The following is a 22,036-nucleotide window of genomic DNA, read 5'->3' as shown; positions in this document are numbered from 1 at the left end:
TGTTCTGTCCTTGTATTCTTACCCAAACAGTTTCCACAGAACTCCCAGTCTCTGAAGCTTCAATCTCTGTGCAGATATACGCGTTTCTAACATACAATGCGACACCTCCTCCTCGTTTATCAAGTCTGTTTCTTGCAAATAAGTTGTATCCTTCTAGTCTTGTATTCCAATCATGTGTATTGTCCCACCAAGTTTCAGTGATTCCAATGACATCATATTTCTTTTCCTGTGTTAGTAGTTCCAATTCTCCTTGTTTGTTGCCCATGCTTTGTGCATTAGTATAGAAACATTTTAGTTTGTGATTGGTTTCTCTTTCTCCAATATTTTTATAAATTAGATTCTTTCGTCTTTGTTCTTCCTTTCCACTTCTAATAGCAGAGTTCTCAATAGCATTTGTCAGGTGTATGGCTTTTTCTGGTCTTTTGCTTCCCTTCCCATGTTGTTCTAGTTTAAAGCTCTCCTTACAAGTGTAGCAAGGCGACTTCCAAATACATGCTTACCAGTCTTCGTAAGGTGCACCCCATCTCTAGCAAGTAGTCCATCGTATAAGTAGTTCACTCCGTGATCCAGAAATCCAAATCGTTGCTGACGGCACCATCGACGTAGCCAGTTGTTCACCTGCAGAATCTTATTCCACCTCCTTGTTCCATGGCCATCCACTGGGAGGATGGAAGAGAAGACCACCTGCGCTCCCAGTTCTTTCACTTTCTTACCTAAGTCTTCAAAGTCTCTACAGATGGTTTCCAGGTCGTTTCTTGCAGTGTCATTTGTCCCCACATGTAGTAGCAGGAATGGGTAGTCATCTGTAGGTCTGAAGAGTCCTGATATCCTGTCAGACACATCTTTAATTTTTGCACCTGGAAGACAACACATTTCTCTTGAAGTTATATCCGGTCTGCAGATAGCGGCCTCAGTTCCTCTCAACAGGGAATCCCCCATGACCACCACTCTCCGTTTCTTCTTCACAACATTTTTCTTTCTCCATCCAGGAGGACTCTGAAGGCGTACAAGGTTGCTGCTTGTTGGCAAAGTCTTATCCTGATGTATTTCTTCATTGTTTTCCTGCGTGAGAGCCTGGTACTGGTTTCTGAGCAGTATGGGTGCTGACTGCCTCCTGATCCTCCTGCTTCTCTGGGTCACATGTCTCCATTCGTCTGTTTCTTCAGGTGCACTTCGAATTTCTTCTCTTTCTGTAACATGAAGAGATAATTCTGCTCTGTCCAAGAACTCTTCACCTTCCTTAATGATCTTCAACGTAGCTAACCTCTCTTCGAGATTTTGCAACTTTTCCTCCAACAGGGACACAAGCTTGCATTTGTGGCATGTGAAGTTTGGCTTTTCCACTGGTAAGTCTGTGAACATGTAGCAAGAAATGCAGCTCACCAAATGGCTCCTGGCCTCTTCCATCTTGAGATTTCTTAAAAACGATGAAAGATGCGCGGTTTTTCCGACTTCCTCTTTTCAGCTGCAACGGCCAAAACCCAGTGATCGTTGAGCTCGCGGAGACTCTTCACTTATCCCAGATGGCACTGGGAATATGCAAATGATCTCCTCAAGACTCTTCCCCTGGTTTTCCGATTTCCTCTTTTCAGCTGCAACGGCCAAAACCCAGTGATCGTTGAGCTCGCGGAGACTCTTCACTTATCCCAGAAGGCACTGGGAATATGCAAATGATCTCCTCAAGACTCTTCCCCTGGTTTTCCGATTTCCTCTTTTCAGCTGCAACGGCCAAAACCCAGTGATCGTTGAGCTCGCGGAGACTCTTCACTTATCCCAGAAGGCACTGGGAATATGCAAGTGATCTCCTCAAGACTCTTCCCCTGGTTTTCCGATTTCCTCTTTTCAGCTGCAACGGCCAAAACCCAGTGATCGTTGAGCTCGCGGAGACTCTTCACTTATCCCAGAAGGCACTGGGAATATGCAAATGATCTCCTCAAGACTCTTCCCCTGGTTTTCCGATTTCCTCTTTTCAGCTGCAACGGCCAAAACCCAGTGATCGTTGAGCTCGCGGAGACTCTTCACTTATCCCAGAAGGCACTGGGAATATGCAAATGATCTCCTCAAGACTCTTCCCCTGGTTTTCCGATTTCCTCTTTTCAGCTGCAACGGCCAAAACCCAGTGATCGTTGAGCTCGCGGAGACTCTTCACTTATCCCAGAAGGCACTGGGAATATGCAAATGATCTCCTCAAGACTCTTCCCCTGGTTTTCCGATTTCCTCTTTTCAGCTGCAACGGCCAAAACCCAGTGATCGTTGAGCTCGCGGAGACTCTTCACTTATCCCAGAAGGCACTGGGAATATGCAAATGATCTCCTCAAGACTCTTCCCCTGGTTTTGGGGATTGCAGAATGCTGTAGATAAGCCCCTGATGTCAATGCTGGCAGCTGATAGGCCAAAAAAAGGGTGACAGATTCCCTTTAAGGCTATGGCTATATGGCGACACTGGTCATGCAGCAAAAAACAGCCAAATGTCAGAGAGGTTGCATTTGAGTCACATATTGCAGGTGACTTTTAGTGAAGTCTATGGCAGACAGCCATCACTCTTGATCCCCCTTAGATCTTTGCAGGGGGGTATGCTCTGTTTAATCCTAGTTTTCCCTGCTGTCAGATATTTGCCTGTTCAGAACATATCCATAGGGCCAGTTACTCAGACGGATGCTAAAAGGAGTTTTGTTTGGCCTATGACTAGTTGATATACAGTACATTAGAATGCCACATTTTGGGGGTTTGAGGTCTAAACCTCTTAAACATAGTGGATCCTACCAGATTTATCTTGGTGCTATAATGCGACAAGGATGCTGCAGGGAGCGCACATTTCCTCTGCAATTCACAGATGATGGACACAACTACGGTTTGTCTAGATGGGAGCCTTTTACACTGGCAATTCATTTAAAGGGGTTGTGTCATGCAACCCCAGGGAAAGTAGACCTCACCTGATGAGATGAAAGACCATTCTTGCAAAACATGGATCCAAGGGGTAATGTTTTTCCATGCGGACAGTGACATGTCAAGCCTGGCATGCCAAGGTTAGGAGACTTTTAAGCCTTGCAATGCTCCTATGGGAAATTAAATATGCAAAAGCATTACAAGGCTTAAAAGTATCCTTGCCTTGGCATGCCACACTTGAGATGTCACTTGGATCCTGGTCAGATCAGACGCCTCTCACACAGCCAAACCAGATCTCACGCTTTGCACTGAAGAGGGGTAACACCCTGAAACACAGTGTCTGTAAATTGAGATTCTGGTTTGGCTTTTATCCTAAGCCATATTTCAAGTCTCATTAAAGGGTCGATATTGACTTCTAGGATTGCTACTTCCAGTTGGTGACACTAGAGTTCTAGTCCTCTTCTTCTCTGAAAAGACAATTTGCAAAACATGGAAAACCTGTGTGCTTTGGTTTCGTGAGGGGATGGAAGAAAAGATCATCAGCTTACCTTCCAGAGAGGACAATTCAGTGTGAAAACCACTTGTATTCACATAGGAACCCTGGTAGACCTTGTTTGGTCACGTTGTGGTGCAGGACGGTATTCAGATCAGAAAAGGAAGAAGGGTCCATGAGGACTGAGCTCCAGCACCAATGGGAAGACGTTAAAATGGATCCTCAATCTTTTTTGCTTTTTTCTTTTTAATTGCACAGTAAAAGTTATATTTTGGCATTTTCCCATTGGTGCTGGAGCCCAGTCCTCATGGACCCCTCTTCTATTATTGAGTAGATACCACGCAGGGGGGCACGACCTTTTTTTGGATGTCTATGCCTTGTAATAGACTAGACCAGGATTATCCTGATGGGAAAGAGCAATAGGGTGGTCACTCTTTGCATTAGCAACGCAGGCGATAAACAGGCGATTAAGGGGGTGTCTTCAATTTGGCTTCTCTGGCATTACACTGTACATAATCAAACATGTCCTAAAGGGAATTTATTAACGCTTTATTTACCAACATCACTCAGCTAATGACTTCACACTCTCCAATTCTCCCCTCAGTTCTGACACTCTCTTTTCTCTCACTTGTTTTTGTCGACCCTTACTCTCCCATCTCCTCCCTCTCCCACCTCCTCCTCCTCCTCCTCTTCTACTCTCCCCTTTCATCCCCCTCTCCCAGCCCCTAACTCCTCCTTGCTCTGTGTAGACTGTGTGTGTGTGCCTGGCAGAATGAGCTGCAGCTTTTCTAACAGGATAGCATGAGGTGTCACTGCTTCTAGGGGTCTTAGCTGCTTCTGGAGCATGGATTTGGGGGGTTACAGCTCCCTATAATAATCTGCAGCGGTGGATTCCTATTCTTGGCGGAAATCACATGGATTTTACCCTCACTGGATTGTAATGTGCATCTGATGTCCAGGGTCTGGGGGTCTCCTGCTGAGAGATGGGGAAACTTTATTCCAAACATGGTGAGTGATGGTCTTTAGCTGCTCTGTTGTGTTGATACATTGTATATAGAGACTCTTTTCTTGCAGTCAGACATCTAATCATCTCTTTTTTTTGTTTCTTTTCTGTACTTCATGTTGTTTCTCCTGACTGGCAGCTGCAGTTTGCAAACCCAGAGAGAGCCCTGAAGGTAGGAAATTAAATCCCCCTGCAGACTTTACTAGCTTTCCTGTCTGTTGTCCTAGTCTGTCTTCTTTGTTTTGTTATTTTCCTCTTTGTTTCCAGTTTTTTAAGTTGTTTACATCCTGCGACAATGTATCATTCGCTTATTGTGGGATCGTGCATCGGATTGGCATATGCATCTGACTCTATAACTGGCCTTTTCGCTAATGTTCTGCCCAAAAATGTTGCACCTAGCCTCCACTTGACAAGTCAAGTTTTAGGTATTGCTACTTGATCTTATTTGTATATTGATTACTCTGCAGAAAGAAACATCTGACTTTGGATAGGTCAAGCTTTAGCAGAAACTGTCTAAGTGTATCTCCTTCCTTATGCCAGAAAATCTCAGAACTTTAATTAATAAATATAGCCCGCTTTAACTAGAGACACGCAATGTTAGGGAGTGTAGTAACAAATTCATACGTATGCCAAAATGTTTAATGTAACCTAGAGGGAAAAGTCCTGGGCTTCATCAGTCCTGATGATCCAGAATTGAAGTATGCAGGCAGTAATGTAACTTACTTGTGCATGAAGTGTAAACTTGTTAGGGAAGCTTTTAAAGCAAAGAACAAAAAGTTTGCAGTCGGCAACATGGACCTCAAGTGATTTATATTATATGCTCAACACCAGGTAATCTGTTGAATGTAGTTAACATTCCTATACTCTTGGATATTACCTTGCCCATTACCGTCCATTATTTCTCGTAGGGAAAAATTATCTTTCATAGGTCACCGACACCGTGTGACAATCTCTTTGTAGATTTTCTATAGACTTAATACAATCATACAACTTCTATTGGAAGTCATCAGTGATTGATCCTCAGTTGGGGAGATGTTATGAACTTTTCCAATCATGATTATGGTATAGAAGTTGATAAAGACTGTTCCTATAATATAAATGTGATGGGGTCCCAGTTCTTGGTTGAAGGGGAGATCCTATGAACTTTTCCAATCATGATCATGTTGTGGAAGTTGATAAAGACTTTCTGTAATATACATGTGATGGGGTCCTAGTTGGTTCTCAGTTGTTGGGGACATCTTAAGAACTTTTCCAATTATGATCATGATGTGGAAGTTGCTAAGGACTATTCCTGCAATATACTTGTGCAGGGATTCCAGCTGGTTTTCATTTGTAAGGGAGATCTTAAGAACTTTTCCAATCATGATCATGTTATGGAAGTTGAAAAATACTCTCTCTGTAATATCCATGTGATGGGGTCCCAGTTGGTTCTCAGCTGTTGGGGACATCTTAAGAACTTTTCCATTTATGATCATGTTATAGAAGTTGATAAAGACACTTATTATAATATAAATGTAATGGGTTCCCAGATGGTTCTCAGTTGTAGGGGAGATCCTACAACTTTTCCAATCATGATCATGTTATAGATGTTGTTAAAGACACTTTCTATAGTTTTCATGTGATGGGTTCTGAGTTGGTTCTTGGTTGTAGTGGTGGTATTATGAAGTTTTCCAATCATGGTCATGTTCTAGAAGTTGATAAAGACACTTTCTATAGTTTGCATGTGATGGGTTCTGAGTTGGTTCTTGGTTGTAGTGGTGGTCTTATGAAGTTTTCCAATCATGGTCATGTTATAGAAGTTGGTAAAGACACTTTCTATAGTTTGCATGTGATGGGTTCTGAGTTGGTTCTTGGTTGTAGTGGTGGTCTTATGAAGTTTTCCAATCATGATCATGTTGTAGAAGTTGATAAAGACACTTTCTATACTTTTCATGTGATGGGTTCTGAGTTGGTTCTTGGTTGTAGTGGTGGTCTTATGAAGTTTTCCAATCATGATCATGTTGTAGAAGTTGATAAAGACATTTTCTATAGTTTTCATGTGATGAGTTCTGAGTTGGTTCTTGGTTGTAGTGGTGGTTTTATGAAGTTTTCCAATCATGATCACGTTATAGAAGTTGATAAAGATACGTCCTATAATTTACATGTGATGGGTTCCGAGTTGGTTCTCGGTTGTAGCAGAGGTGTTATGAATTTTTCCAGTCGTGATCTTTCTACAGAAGTTGGTAAAGACTCTTCCTACAATATACATTTGATGGGTTCACAGATTTTTCTTGGTTGTAGTGAATAGGGGAGTTGTTACAAACTTTTCGAATCATGATAGTGGTAGAGTTGTTAATCAAGACTCTTCTTCTGGAGTATAAATCCTGATTAATGAACTGAGATCTCACACGCCCATGTATAGAACATTTATGATCTATAATTTTCATATCATATTTTCTGTATGCTATTTAAAGTCTTTATGCTTGCAATTAAATTGTCCATCACTAATTTCCAAGATTATCCATTACATTTCTCAAGTTATCAAACTTGGAAGATGGTCTTTAGATATTAACGATGTATTTGTGGTACACGGGCAGATTACATGGGTATTTTTACGCCTGTTTTAGAATTTGGACTTTGATACCATATCATAAGTTCCCATATTTAATGTAAGGGGCGAAATGTGATAATTTGATTTAGTATTAGTGATTTATTACTAAACTTTCATGAACTGGTGATCTAAGATTTAAAGTTTCTGATGATGGACCTGTGTCTGCCTAAGTGTGTTTGATCTGTGACCAGTCCTTGTCTAATCCCTTCATGTGTCAGTGACCCCGTAAACTAGGCTTTTCCAATAGTTAAAGTCGATCTTTGAAATGCTAGCTTCCTGTGATCTAGTCTAATTCCCTGGAATGTCTTAGATCATTGATATGGTTAAAGTGTTTTCAATTCAAAGACGTTTCTAACTTAATTTTTAATAGCTTTGTTTACAATAAGTCTTGATTGAGGTCACGCTTGATGCCAGAGCAATAGAGAGAACTCGGAATCATTTTAACCGCCAACTATCATTTGGTAATATGATGGTCTTTTGGGACCTGTGGTTGTTTTTTTTTTATTAATCTACGTGGCTTATCAAGTGGATGCCAGTAATTTCAGAATTCCAGTAATTGCATGCAGATTTCAGTTTAGAAAGTACAGAGTCAATGTTGGATGTTACACAGTTGGATCGGATAGTTGGAGGGTTGAGCTGACTATTTGCTTCTGTCTGAAAACTTACAGTTGTATGTTTTTTTTGGTAGGTGACAGCTTTGCAGTAAATGCTTGCTTGGCTCGGAAAGGCATAGAAGACTGGATTGCCAAGCAGAAGTCCACCAATATTCCCACTCACAAAACTGGATTTAAGAGGGTAGGTAACTGATTAAAATATGTCCTATAAACTTTTTCAATGTTTTTTTTTCTATTACTATTTCCGTAATCAATATTTTTATTGGGGTTGCATGTGAGGAACTCTTCACTTTTATATCTACCAGTAGACCATTGTGGTTGCATGGTGTTTGACTTCGAAAAGCTTTTTCACAAGCATGACCCATGACAAGCTAATTCTAAAATGTTGCGTGATCCCTGGTGATTTTTGGTAGATGTACGTATACAAAATATTGAACTTTATTATATGTTTTAACATTTGAAATCAAATTTGGTTTTGAAACTGATCAGTTTGGTTTCGCTCAACCTGCAGTTCAAGGCGGTAAAAGCAGTAGTCGTGTAAACCATCCTCAACCTGATGATATTGGTACGCCACCTTGGTTTTGAATTGGTGCTATTATCAAAATTCAGCTGAAACTCTACTGAAAACTTGATTAACCCAAATAAATCGTGATGGAATCTGTAAAAAGTGGGATCCCACAGATCCCATTGAAAAAAAGATTTGACATTCTGGTCAGTAGAGCAGAGCTTTATTCATTTCCATTACATGACTGCACTGAAGTTTTCTCTGAAGTGATGCCCTTTTGCCTAGGAAGTGATAATATTTCTCATATGTGTTAGCAATGTTTGAAGATTGCTGGCCGCACAAGATGTGGGTTTTGGCGTTAGTTCTAAATTTCTGGCATTGTTCCACCTCAGATTAACCCTTTTGCTATCAGACTGGTCTACTACTGATGCGGCACCTAAGCGTGGAAGCAGATTCGTATCAGAAAGATCAAATCCTGTTTTACTACTTTTGTATCTGTTCCTCGCACAACTATCTGTCACTCTTCTGCGGGAACCTTCATTTCAACACATCAGCTCCTTCCATTCATCTGTTTGATTAATGACAGCTTTCTAAGCACTTCAGAACCAAGATAAAGCAAATACGCTTATCTGAGGGCCGGAAAATAGATCAGTCCAACAACAAAAGATTTCACGGAAAGATCATAGTGGTGGAAGAGCTTTTTTTCAAATACTTGCTTGCTTCGAGATCTTATGGAAAAAAGAAAAAGGTGTCAGAAGTTGTGTGCCGAGATGAGTCTGATTGTTTCACATGGCTTGAGATGAGCACGGAATTCAGCCATTTTCTAAGGTCATAGCCATCTGCACACATGTTTTCTTTCTATACTCTTGAGTGTCTGGCAAAGAAGTCCACACACTATTCCCAGATAACTACCAGGTGCTTATGAAAGGAGCCAGCTGCACCGCTCCAAACCAAAAGGATTGAGCAACAACTGCACTTATGAAAGATCACTTCACTGGTGATGTCTTTTACTGCTCAGCAACGATTTCGAAGTTTAGGCTTAACCAGAATTTATGTATCAAGGATAAAAAAAACATCCTGGCATGCTACTTCAACACTATAGTAAAGGAACCATCCCCTTTCAGGAAATATTGATCCTGGGACACAGTTTGGTAAAAAAAAATAATGAACAAGCTGCACTGTCTTAGGTTCCTCCGTTGATCTCTGCCACTGTTTGCAGTGCGTGGCAGTGGCGCTGGTGTCACATCCGGCACCAATCAGTGAGCTCTGTAGCGTTCTGTCTTACACTGGCAGAGACACTGAGGTCACTGATTATCTGCCGCATCGTCAGTGCTGCAGCCAATGCCAGACACTTGGAGCGACGGCAGAGACTCAAAGGTGGATATGGAAACAGTAAGTACAACATAGTTTGATTTTTATAAAAACTGCGAGTAGTCACCAATATTTCATGAAAATGGACAACCGTTTTCATCCTACAAAGAAAAGGTGAAAGTGGCCTAAAAAGCTGCAGAGATGCAGCATGGTGGCTCAGTGGTTAGCTCTGCAGCTTTACAGAGCTGGGGTCCTGGGCTCAAATCCCACCAAGGACAACATCTGCAAGGAGTTTGTCCGTTCTTCCCGTGTTTGCGTGGGTTTCCTCCGGGTACTCCGGTTTCCTCCCACATTCCAAAGACATGCTGATAGGGAATTTAGATTGTGAGCCCCATCGGGGACAGTGACAATAATGGCTGTAAAGTGCTATAGATTATGATGGTGCCATATAAGTGAATAAAATAAATAAATAAATAAGTACACAAGCCATGACATTTTGACTTTTGTGTGGCCAAACACAGGTGACCGTGAGGGTCCCCACTCCATCTATACAGAACATGTACATGTCTGCTTGAAAATGCATCATAAACTATATTATCATTGCACACCCAGGACATATTGAACACCCAGGACATATCATCAAGGTCCAATGGGTTATTAGTGAAATCGAGGAATATTGCTATCGTGGACATTTGGAAAGTCCATAAATATTTCATACATGCAGGTCCCTTGCTTGCCCCAAAATTTTCTGAACACCCGTTTAAGCTAATCGAGAGAGTTGCACATGCAAAACCGTCTCTCCATTTCCGCTCATGCAAGATGGAGCCCTGTTCTCAACCTTTATGGCTTGTTTAGTGCAAAATGGAAATACCACTTTAATTGGGATGACCGAATGTGCTCAGATAAGTTGTTATCAGAGCATGCTCGGGTGCTAACGAGTGTCTTTGGCGTGCTCGAAAAATATGTCCAATTCCCCCAGCTGCATGTCTCACGACAGCCGCAACAAATGCAGGGATTGCCTGCTTATTAGGTAGTCCCTACATGTGTTGTGGCTGTCTAACAGCCATGATACCTACAGCCACGGAGAAATGAACTTATTTTTCAAGCACGCCGAAGACACTCTGTTAGCACCCAAGCATGCTCCGATAGCTCCCATTCCCAGCATGCCCGCTCATCAATACCCTTTAACTGGTTAAATGAAAACTTAATTGCATGTAGTTATCTCCATATGTGGTTGTCGTCAAAAGAATCTTTGGGGCTTATTATTGCCTCAGAGCCTGAGACCGTCAAATGCTTTTCTGGTACTTGGATAGTCAAACCTACTGACTCTGAAGACTTTGTGTTCACTATGGCATCACTTCTGTTCTACCAGTTCCTCCCACTTTTAAAACCAGAAGTTACTGGTAGGTGAGCAAAAAAACACTGGGACATATATATTCCTGTAGTCAATTTTTCAAATTCAAATTGAAAAGACATTGCATCTTGAAAACTCCATTACAATTTAGCAAGGTGGCTGCAAAAAGTGCCAGGCCACAATCAGCCCAACCTATGTACAAAAATGTGTCCTTACCTTATGATTTGAAACACAACAAACTATGTTGTACTTACTGTCTCCGTACCCACCGTTGAGTGGATTGCATCCAAATGGCATATTCTTCGGCTCAACCATGCTCAAAGTTTTGTAAGTATGCCCCTACTGTACCAATCGGTGCAATATAAATTCCAATCTCCCCCCAAAATGGATGAGACACGATATCCTAGCTTTATTTACTCTATATGAAAATGACATTCTAGACGTAGCATGCTTTTACACCATAAAGTCACCTTGCACACCATAAAGTCACCTTGCTTGTGTTTCGCTTTCATCCATGACCTCAGTGGTCATTACTGAAGTCTTATCTGCAGGCGACAGTTCTGTATGGACCACGCGAGACCACCAATATAGGTGCAACCTTTACATCTCCCAACTCACTATGGAAAGGTTTGGTCAACGTAAAAGAATGAATTCCTGGCAATTATCTCATCTCTGGCTACCAGTGTATCATCCATTCAACGAGTTCTTTGTTCTTGTAACACTTTTGTCTCAGAAAGCGCAGAACACTTAGACTTTGGAATTTCTGACTGCGGAGGGATTATAATGCTTACTTTATATTTGCTGCAACTGTTTCTTTATGTCTAATAGAAGGAGCGTGTGGACAACTCCTGCAGCAATTCGTCTTTCTTTGATGTTCTTGTTCACGGAATGTTTATAGTTTCTAATAAAGGGATTTATTTTTCTTTTCTGTTTAACAAAGAATATGATTAATGGTGGAATTGTTCTTCCACATACTTTAATCATTGTAGAAAAAAAATATTTTGAAATCTAGTGAAAAGTAAAAAACGGTGATGTCAGCATACTATTTTTGCATTTCTGCTAAAAGCTTAGTTTATAGCACACTTCAGCAATATATATATATAAATCATACTTCCAGCCAACATAAGAGGCTTGACGCTACTGTTCTACTATAGTTTTAGACATCGTTCATCATCTTATATGGCGGGCGTTTTTTGGGTATGTACACACGGGCATGCTGGATTGTAGATTTTTCACCTTGGTTTTATGTGCAGAAGGTTTGCGGTGTGTTACAGTACTTTACAGTATCTTATTGACCCAATGCATAAAAAAATCACCAGCAGAAATTGACTTTCTTGCTGATTTCAAAATTTGAAATTTAATGTTTTTCCAGATTTGGTGCAAATTTTGCCCGACGATGATCAATACCATATTCTGTGCCAGAATGGCCATCATTATAATGCTGCAAAGTGTGGCTGGCCTTGACTTTTAAAGTTGATCGCTGAGGCGCGAGAAAAGCCTTACCTATGGCTTCTTTTTGAAAAGACCAGAAATCATAGCGCCACCTATAGGAAGTAGCAATCTCTAAAGTCAGTATTGACTCTTTAAAGGATCTTGCGCATGACTTAGATAGAAAGCCAAATGAGAAACTCCATTTGCAGGCACATGTTTCAAGGTGTTTGCCACTCATCAGTGCAAAGCAGGAGAACTGATTTGGCTAGGTGAGAGGCCTCTGACAGGAGGCGTAAGAGTAAAGGTTCTCCTTGGGGAGAAAAATAAATTAGAATGAGACAAAGAGGCCATGCAGTGCCTAGATGGGAATTTAAATATGCAAATAAACTCTTCAGAGAGAAAAAGGATAGAAACTGTAGTGCAACTTATTAGAAGTAGCAATCCTAAAAGTCAGTATTGACCCTTTAAAGGGTCTTGCTACAGGACATAGATATGAAGCCAAATGAGAAACTCCATTTGCAGACAAGTTTCAAGGTGAAACCTATAATAGAAGGAATATAACCCTGTTTATGAAAAATACAAGACATATAATAAAAGTGCAAACAAGCATTATAATACAAGCAGACAGAACACTATAAGACCTATGAATAATCAACAGTTACCCGAAAATTGCTAACTACACACTTTATTGTTAGAACACCAATTGAAAAAAACAAAAAAAAGACAAAATAGAAAACATATACCAGACAAAAATAAAGATACAAAAATAAATAAAAATATAAGGAAGCTCATGTGAGCGTGTGGCATCTCCACTATGATCCTGGATAACCTTTTCCATCACTCTTTTCTCAGTATTTTTATAGGACTTTACTGCTATTCTTTTTCAATGACTGACATTTGCATTTACATTTTTTTTATTTTCTTTTTTTTTTGTATCTTGTCTTTTTTTTGTTATGTCAATTGGTGGTCTACAAAAAAAGCATATAGTTAGCAATGCTCGGGTAATTGTTGATTATTCAAAGCAGTTCCCTAGGTCTCACATTTCAAGTTGTTAGCTGGGCTGTTTTCATCATCTGCAAAGAGCATAGAAGTATGGAAGCTGGGAAGTCCTTCATGATACACTGGTGCAGGGTGTTGATGATTTGATGACTATTCTTGAGGATCTGATGGTAGTGTAGTGTTACTCCATTGTCCAATTGTTACTTTTATGGTAAGGGTCAATGGAGCAGTTGTAAAGTATCAGCCACTTTGATTTTGGAAGGTTATTGCAGATTGTCAGACATTTCGGACCTGGATGAGGTGTAGGACGGTGGTTCTAGACAGTTCTTCATCTTTTCTTCCTTCCAGCTTAATAATGAACTTCCATTTTGGATTGAATGATTAGTGTTTATGCGATTGGAAGTGGAGAGAAACGCTAGAACATTTCTGCTCATGTCATTAGACGCTCCTGTCCTTGCAATGCTGTAAAGATAGGTGAAAGGAGTAGGACTGGTGTTTGAGAGTAAACTTTGAGTATTAAGGATGCAAATAATATTTGCTAGCTGGCAAGATCTTAACAGGATGTTAATTTAAGAGGCAATTTAATTAGATTCCTGGGTGCGTATTCATAGAAATGTCAACAATTTTGTGCAACCCGGATATTCACCTGCTCTCTTGTACATAGACGTTGGGGCTATACTGGTTCTTGAAATCTTCATTTCCAACTTTCTGGTAAATTTTTAATGCATATAGATCTTTATCACAAATTATATTTTAAGAGTGTAAATGATTTTACATAATTTTAGAACTATCCTGTAGTTACTAGAGTCTGGTGCCGTCTAGAATGTAAAAGGTGCAAAATGACGGTGCGTTAAAGGGGTATCAACAACAATAACAGAGACTTTAATGGCTTGACCACATGATTGTGGTCACACATCTGGTACACAAACTTTTTGGAGGATCAGGGTGCCCTGACATGCCTCCTGGTGAGGCAGCTGCCATCCATTGCATCCAGGTAGAGACTAGTTCTTTTCATAGACTAGTTTTTGGCATTCCTACTTCTAGAGGTCGGAATTGCATCTTTTAGCATTTATGGCGTACACTATGGATGAGCCTTGCCAAAACTTTCATATTTGGAGCAGTCCTTTAATACTCTGTTATATTTCCTTCTTAAAGGGATTGTCCAGGCTTTTCACAAAAGTCTTGAGTCACGCTCATCTCGTTGCATGGGATGCGAGGATTCTATGGTGCCAGTGGTGAGACCGAACAATCATGTGACCACGAGTATACGATGTACTTGATTCCAGCCACATTCCGACTAGATGTGCGTGGCCAAGCTCAGTACAAATGAATGGCCGCTCAGTCCTCACTGCACGCAGTGTGAGGATTCACAAGTCTACAGTCACAAAGAGCGACTGCAGACTTTTGTGAAAAAACTGCACAACTCTTGTAATAGAGAAGCTCTCTTTCAAAGATTCTTACTCCAAAGGCTTAGGGAAGGAAAAAGCACAAGCAAACCAACCTTTTACTTGCCCTTCGCAGGTTCCAGGGCTACCTCTTATCACCACTACGACCTTCGTTCATATGCAAAAGTGGTGACTTGACATTGACAGCGCTGCAGCCATTCACTGAGTTAAGCATCTTGTGTCATCGATAGTGCCACGGTCATGGAGCTCAGTGATTGGCTGCTGCGCTGATGAGATATGATGCCACAGCTGCAGCTGATCAGCAAGGACCAGAGCAGTGGTAAAAGGTAGCACTGGACCCTGGGAGGGCGAGTAAAAGATCAGTTGGTTCAGGGTTTTTAGATATCCCATCATGCACTGGCCAGTGAGCTCTTATGCTTTAATAATAATGATAATTTTTATTTCTATACCGCCAACATATTCTGCTGAATCTTACATTGCATTTTACTAGTGGACTTGTACAGACAATAAAGACATAACAGAGTAAAGGGCCTGTCACACTAAGCGATATCGCTAGCAATATCGCTATAACTTGTGACGTTATAGCGATATTGCTAGCGATATCGCTGTGTCTGATACTTACCTACGACCCGCTCCCCCGCTGGTTATCGCTGATCGCGCGAGAACGTCCAGGACTGTTTCTCGTCGTCAGCGTCCTGAGGCGCTTTACTGTGGAGAGACGAGCGACGAGCGTGGAGTCGGGCGGGAGGACGCAGGATCGCCTAGTGTGACAGGTAAGTAGCGACGCCCGTCCCCAGAGATGTCGCTGGTGAGATCTGCCTGTGTGGCAGCTCACTAGCGACCACTTAGCGATGCACCAGCGATCCTGACCGCGTCATAGCGCTGGTCGGGATCGCTGGTGCATCGCTAAGTGTGACAGTACCTTAACACAATTCAAGAGATACCAAGAGGAGCAAGGGCTCTGATCACAAGATCACAATCTATGAGGAAATATGGGAGACCCGAAAAGTAAATGGTAAAAAGTGCTTATATTGTATGGTCCAGCCATCATTATAATAAACTAGCTGAAGAGCCCGGCGTTGCCTGGGCATAGTAACCAACTGTGGTTAGTTATAACAAATTATAATGATTATATTAGACATAAAAACCGTGCATCTAATCCTATCCTATGTGATACTGACTGCTGAGCCGTGTATCTAATCCTATCCTGTGTGATACTGACTGCTGAGCTGTGTATCTAATACTATTCTGTATGATACTGACTGCTGAGCCGTGTATCTAATCCTATCCTGTGTGATACTGACTGCTGAGCTGTGTATCTAATCCTATGCTGAGTGATACTGACTGCTGAGCCGTGTATCTATTCCTATCCTGTGTGATACTGACTGCTGAGCCGTGCATCTAATCCTATCCTGTGTGATACTGTCTGCTGAGCTGTGTATCTAATACTATTCTGTATGATGCTGACTGCTGAGCCGTGTATCTAATCCTATCCTGTATGATACTGACTGCTGAGCCGTGTATCTATTCCTATCCTGTGTGATACTGACTGCTGAGCTGTGTATCTAATCCTATCCTGTGTGATACTGACTGCTGAGCTGTGTATCTAATCCTATCCTGTGTGATACTGACTGCTGGGCCATGTGTCTAATCCTCTTCTGTGTGATACTGAGTGCTGAGCTGTGTGTCTAATCCTATCCTGTGTGATACTGGGCTCCCCCTGCAGTCTGTGTCAGAGGGTAGTCTGTGTTGGCATGGTAATAAATTGTGTTATTTCCAGCTTTACAGAAGGACGATAACACCATAGAAATGATAAGAATAATAGGCCTCAGTTACAGCAACTGTCTACAAAGAAAACTGTTGCTGATAGCAACCAATCACAGCTCATTATTCATCTTTTAAACAGCTCTGGGACAGCGTGGCGAGTTTTGAGTGGCGACATTTGTGTTTGCACTTTTATGTGGCGAGGTTGGTGTATGTGTGGTGAAATGTGTGCTGAGGGTGGTATATGTGTTGAAGCACGTGGTAGTGTGTGGCGCATTTTGTGTGTGTGTTCATATCCCCATGTGTGCTGAGTATCCCATGTCAGGGAACCACCTTAGCAACTGTACGGTATATACTCTTTTGCGCTATCGCTCTCATTCTTTAAAGGGGGTTTTACACATAGCAATATTGCTAGCGATATCGCTATGTGTGATACCTGCCTCCGACCGGCTCCCCCGCTGTCCATCGCTGATCGCGCGAGAATGTCCGGCTCCATTTCTCGTCATCAGTTTCCTGCTGGGGCTTCCTGCTGTGACGACGAGCGACGCGTGGAAGCGGGCGGGAGGGTGCCAGGATCGCTGTGTGTGAAAGGTGAGTATCGTGCGCTGCGTCGCTACATCGCTGTGAGATCTGCCTGTGTGACAGCTCACTAGCGATCATTTAGCAATGCACCAGCAATCCTGACCGGGTCGGATCGCTGGTGCATCGCTAAATGTAAAAGGGCCTTAAGTCCCCCTTGTTCACATCTGGCAGCTGTCAATTTGCCTCCAACACTTTTCCTTTCACTTTTTCCCCATTATGTAGATAGGGGCAAAATTGTTTGGTGAATTGGAACGCGCAAGGTTAAAATTTTGCCTCATAACATAGCCTATGACGCTCTCGGGGTCCAGACGTGTGACTGTGCCAAATTTTGTGGCCGTAGCTGCGACGGTGCGGATGCCAATCCCGGACATAAATACATACATACATACCCACATTGAGCTTTATATATTAGATATGGTGTACACCTAAGGCTGCATAAACTAGTCACCAGCCAGTATCTCAATAAGTACATATACAAAGTGCTTTAAAGTGCTAGATGTTACGAGGGACCAGATTTGTAACAAAATTTTGAAACAGCCAATGGGAATAATTGTATAGAGAGATAAGACGATAGACCAATCTAAAGAAATGTGTTTTTAGGCCATGCTTAAAACTGTGGGTATTGAGAATTAATTGAATTGTCCTAGGTAGTGCATTCCAGAGAATTGGCATAGCATGCGAGAAGTCTTGGAAACAGGAGTGGGAGGCTTGGATTATTGAGGATGTTAGTTTTAGGTTATTAGTGGAACAGGGGACATCGGTAGGGCAGTAGACTGAGGCGATGGAGGAAATGTAGAGTTGTGCAGAACTGGGGAGAGTGCTTTGTTGATGAGAGTGATAAGTTTCTATTGGACTTTGTAGCGGATGGATAACCAGTGTAATGACTGGCACAGGGTAGAGGCATCGGTGTAGTGGCTGGAGAGGAATATGATCCTGGATGTTGCACTCAAGGTGGAATGGAGAGGGTAGAGTTTAGTAAGAGGGAGACTGATTAGTAGAGAGTTGTAATAATCCAAACGAGAATGAATAAGAGCAATAGTAAGAAATTTTGTAGAGTCAAAGTTAAGAAAAGAACTTAATCGAGAAGTTTTTGAAGTGTTGGTGACAGGAGCTATCTTTTCAAAATTTGATGATGTCATAACAACTAGTGTTATGTCATTTAGGAACCTCATCGATGTTATCACTATGGTTACCCCCAGTCCTAATCAAGCAGTTTCTGAATTTTCGATGCTCTAATAAATGAAATCCTATTGGTAGTCAACCTGTGTTATCTCTTATTAGTAAGTGGAAATATTTGTGAATTTTTTTCCGCACTGCTGAAGATTGAAGAAAATCCATTTTTTTAGTATTTAAGTAGTGATGAGCGAGTATACTCGTTGCTCGGGTTTTCCTGAGCATGCTCGGGTGTCCTCTGAGTATTTTGGTGTGCTTGGAGATTTAGTTTTCATCGCCTCAGCTGCATGATTTGCGGCTGCTAGACAGCCTGAATACATGTGGGAATTCCCTAACAAACAGGCAACCTCCACATGTATTCAGGCTGTCTAGCAGCCGCAAATCATGCAGCTGAGGCGATGAAAACTAAGCACGCCAAAATACTCTGAGGACACCCGAGCATACTGAGGAAATCTCGAGTAATGAGTATACTCGCTCATCACTATATTTAAGGTGCTGTATACGAGTGTACAAATAGATGGAATCTCTTTGTCCCCAAGTCTAACTTTTTTAAATCAAAGCATTTATTTAGTGCTGTGATTGAAAGTGAAATTCTAAAGCTTCACCATACAGAAATGATAATTGTGTATTCAACTGGGTATTGCACAACACTAAAAGGTAGATCACTTAGTTCTAAACTCCTTTAAAAATCTACATCCATCCTGTCCTCTTTCTCCGTTGTGGCGATATAACTATTCTGGGCTTAGACTTTGCGTCGCCTGGCTGGCAGCAAAGTGGTTAAACTTGTCAATGTTGTTTGAGTATTAATTCTTGGTGGGAATACCCCTTTAAAGGGACTAAATGCTCTTGTGACATAATGAAGGGATTATCTGCGCTGCCGGTAATGTAACAAAGCCGGATTCCAAGGAATTATCTCCGAGCGATACCAGTTGCTTCCATAAGCTGGGTTCAGCCCTATGTACAGAGTTTGGGACACTAAGCCCCCTCCCCATTAATTCATTATTTTGGGATCTGGCACAAAGCAGATGCTTTGCCTGACAATATGTTAGTGAACCATCTGCATTTCCAGCTGCTAAAATTAAAATGTATGCCCAGCTGCCTCGGTGCACGCTCCACGTATACTGTTCACCTGGATGACACCATATCTATTGAATCCAGCCATTCCAATGCTGTACATGCAAGCCTATCTCCTATAGCCAAACTAAATCTGCTTTACCAACATAAGACCAAATATAAAACCTACCTGGATGCTACATTCAGCAGCAAGTCTTAAAGGATGCCCCAAAAATGCCTGAAATTGTGTATGTTACTTTATAGTCCCCAGGTCATGAAAATACCCAAAGCAGAATGCCAAGAAAGCTGTAGACTCCGGAGCCTCTTTCCATACTGGAGACATTAAAGGAGCTGTCCCAGGGCTGCCATAGCTATTGAAATAAGTGGTCAGCCAGCCCCCTTCATGCACTGCCCTGATCACATGCCGACACGGGAAATACTGTCCTCCGCCAAGCACAGAGCTAAAGGCAAGGAGACTCCTCTGCCAAGCACAGAGGCAAGGAAGCCAGTACCAGGGAAGGAGCAGCTGGTAGATGATGCCAGACTAAAACTTTTTTAGTAAGATCTGACCATTTTAAGCTTATTAAAAGGGGATTTGTACTTTTAAATAACTTTATAGAATAAGCTGTCCTTTTGTGTAGAAGAGGAATAATAATTTTTCTGGTCATTATATGTCTTGTATCCTTCATTTTTCAATGATTTTCTTCCCTGTGGACTCTTGTCTTCAACTGCCAATTGACACGGAGATAGTGAGTTGAGACTAGCTGATGTCTCCCATACAAATACTACATGTCAGGAACACCGCACTGAACTTCCTCACTGAGCCAGTGCGTGGGTCCTGAGTAAAGCGAACTGTGCTCAAAGATACCTGTGGAGCGGGCAGCAGCCGAGTCGTTGCGTACTTCAGAGCAGCAGGACCTGAAGCACGTGACTGCTGGTGTGTGGCCTAAACTCCAGAGAGCTAGGAGCTGCAAGAAAACTCCTAGCAGGGTAACTGCGAGACAAAGTTACCAAGGGGCATAGACAGGGAGGATAGTCAGGACGTAGCCAATGAGTCATACACAGAGATAGCTGCGAGGTACAGGAGGGGCGAGCAGAGAGTAGTCAGATAACAGGCAATGAGTCATACACAGAGAGGATAACACAGTACAGAATCAACAGGCAAACTCACAACGGGGAACAGAACCGGGTCAGAACCATATAAACAAGCTATAACAACGAACAGGCACAAGCACACAGAGGTCACCACACTCGGCCAAAGGCAAAAGTATAACTGACAGGGATTGGAGATTCCCAGGGGTTTAAGAAGCTCTCCCAGAACCAAAGAGAGGCCACAATCATTAACCCCAGGTGTGCAGGTCAAAACCTGCACTGAGCTCCAGACATTAACCCCTGATGTGCAGCTCAAAACCCTGCACTGGGATCATGACACTACACATACTAATAGAGGGATACCTTGCCTTTATTTTCTTTGACATCATACAAATAGAAGCAGAAGAAATTCAGCAGCAGTACTGGGCAGTGTAACTGGGAATCCAGCACTGGGAAAACCAAGCTAGAATCTGCTCTTTTCATCTACCTCTCACCCTGTCATTTAACTATTCTGTGTAACCTGGCATACCACTATGCTAGCTGTCTGTTTTGCTCTGACCAAGATGGATTTGAGTTGTTTTTTGAAAGTGAATGATGAGTTCAGGAGGGAGGAAAGTACTGAAAAAGTGGCTCATACCTGGAGAAAGAAGTCTACTTCTCTAGAGTATAAAATGTTTTTCTAGGAATATATATTGATGGTTTATTATTTAGACATGTGGGATAGGTGGCGGTCTAGCCACCAGGGCTGAAACAAAACAACAGAATGAAATTACAGGGTTGACCTTTGGGTAAATATGGCCATGTCTGGCATGTCAGCTCTTCTCCCGGCTGATCAGCTGAGGTCTCATCGGTCAGACCCACAACAGATGTCCTGTACAGGGTGGGCCATTTATATAGATACACCTAAATAAAATGGGAATGGTTGGTGATATCAACTTCCTGTTTGTGGCACATTAGTATATGTCATGTAACTAAGGCTCGTTAAAGGGTCGACATTGACTTTTAGGATTGCTACTTCCAATAGGTGGCACTAGAGTTCTAGTCCTCTTCCTCTCTGAAGAGACAATTTGCATATTTCCCAGAGTAGCATTGCGGCTTTAAGTCTCCTCATCTCGGCATGCTTAGCATGTCATTCTCCGCAACGAGAAATGATACTTCTTGGATATCAGTGAGACGCTTCTCACACAGCCAAACCAGATCTCACACTTTGCACTGACGAGGGGCAGTACTATGAAACACAGTGTCTGCAAATTGAGATTCTGGTTTGGTTTTTATCCTAAGTCATGTAACATGGTTCGTTAAAGGGTCACCATTGACTTTTAGGATTGCTACTTCCAATAGGTGACACTAGAGTTCTAGCCCTCTTCCTCTCTGAAGAGACAATTTGCATATATGGGAGGGGGGAAACTTTTCAAGATGGGTGGTGACCATGGCGGCTATTTTGAAGTCAGCCATATTGGATCCAACTTTATAAATGGCCCACCCAGGTGTATCCATATAAATGGCCCACCCTGTATTTACACATCAGATCTGTCGCTTATTGCTCATTGACTTGTTTTTGCAGCATGTGATGTGCCTGCACATCTACAAGGACTTTTCAGATGCTTAAGGCTGTGGGGCCACGATCAGGAATAGTAGAGTTTTGGACGCAGATTCGTGTCCCAGAGAGACGTGGCAATACATACGTGACTCACTTTTCTCTTTTGTATGGGAGTTCCCGGTCACCCCTTTTTTGATATAGGTCCCTACTGCATATTTGGATCCCTCAGTGGGTGGCAAA

At 42.1% G+C, this 22,036-nt stretch overlaps 1 protein-coding gene across 1 annotated transcript in view; it reads left to right on the top strand.

Annotated features, from left to right (window-relative positions):
- Nucleotides 1-4,143: 4,143 nt before the first annotated feature.
- NKD1 (NKD inhibitor of WNT signaling pathway 1) overlaps nucleotides 4,144-22,036 on the top strand; it is a 103,079-nt gene continuing 85,186 nt past the window's right edge. The window contains exons 1-3 of the mRNA XM_073576178.1: nucleotides 4,144-4,387; nucleotides 4,522-4,554; nucleotides 7,661-7,767. Coding sequence (XP_073432279.1) covers nucleotides 4,363-4,387; nucleotides 4,522-4,554; nucleotides 7,661-7,767 — 165 coding nt within the window. The 5' untranslated portion in view covers nucleotides 4,144-4,362. The remainder of the gene's footprint in view (nucleotides 4,388-4,521; nucleotides 4,555-7,660; nucleotides 7,768-22,036) is intronic.

This window comes from Dendrobates tinctorius, unplaced genomic scaffold (genome assembly GCF_039654945.1).
Source record: "Dendrobates tinctorius isolate UK_male_01 unplaced genomic scaffold, ASM3965494v1 ptg000047l, whole genome shotgun sequence".
Taxonomy (NCBI): domain Eukaryota; kingdom Metazoa; phylum Chordata; class Amphibia; order Anura; family Dendrobatidae; genus Dendrobates; species Dendrobates tinctorius.
This window is presented reverse-complemented; position numbering and strand designations above follow the sequence as displayed.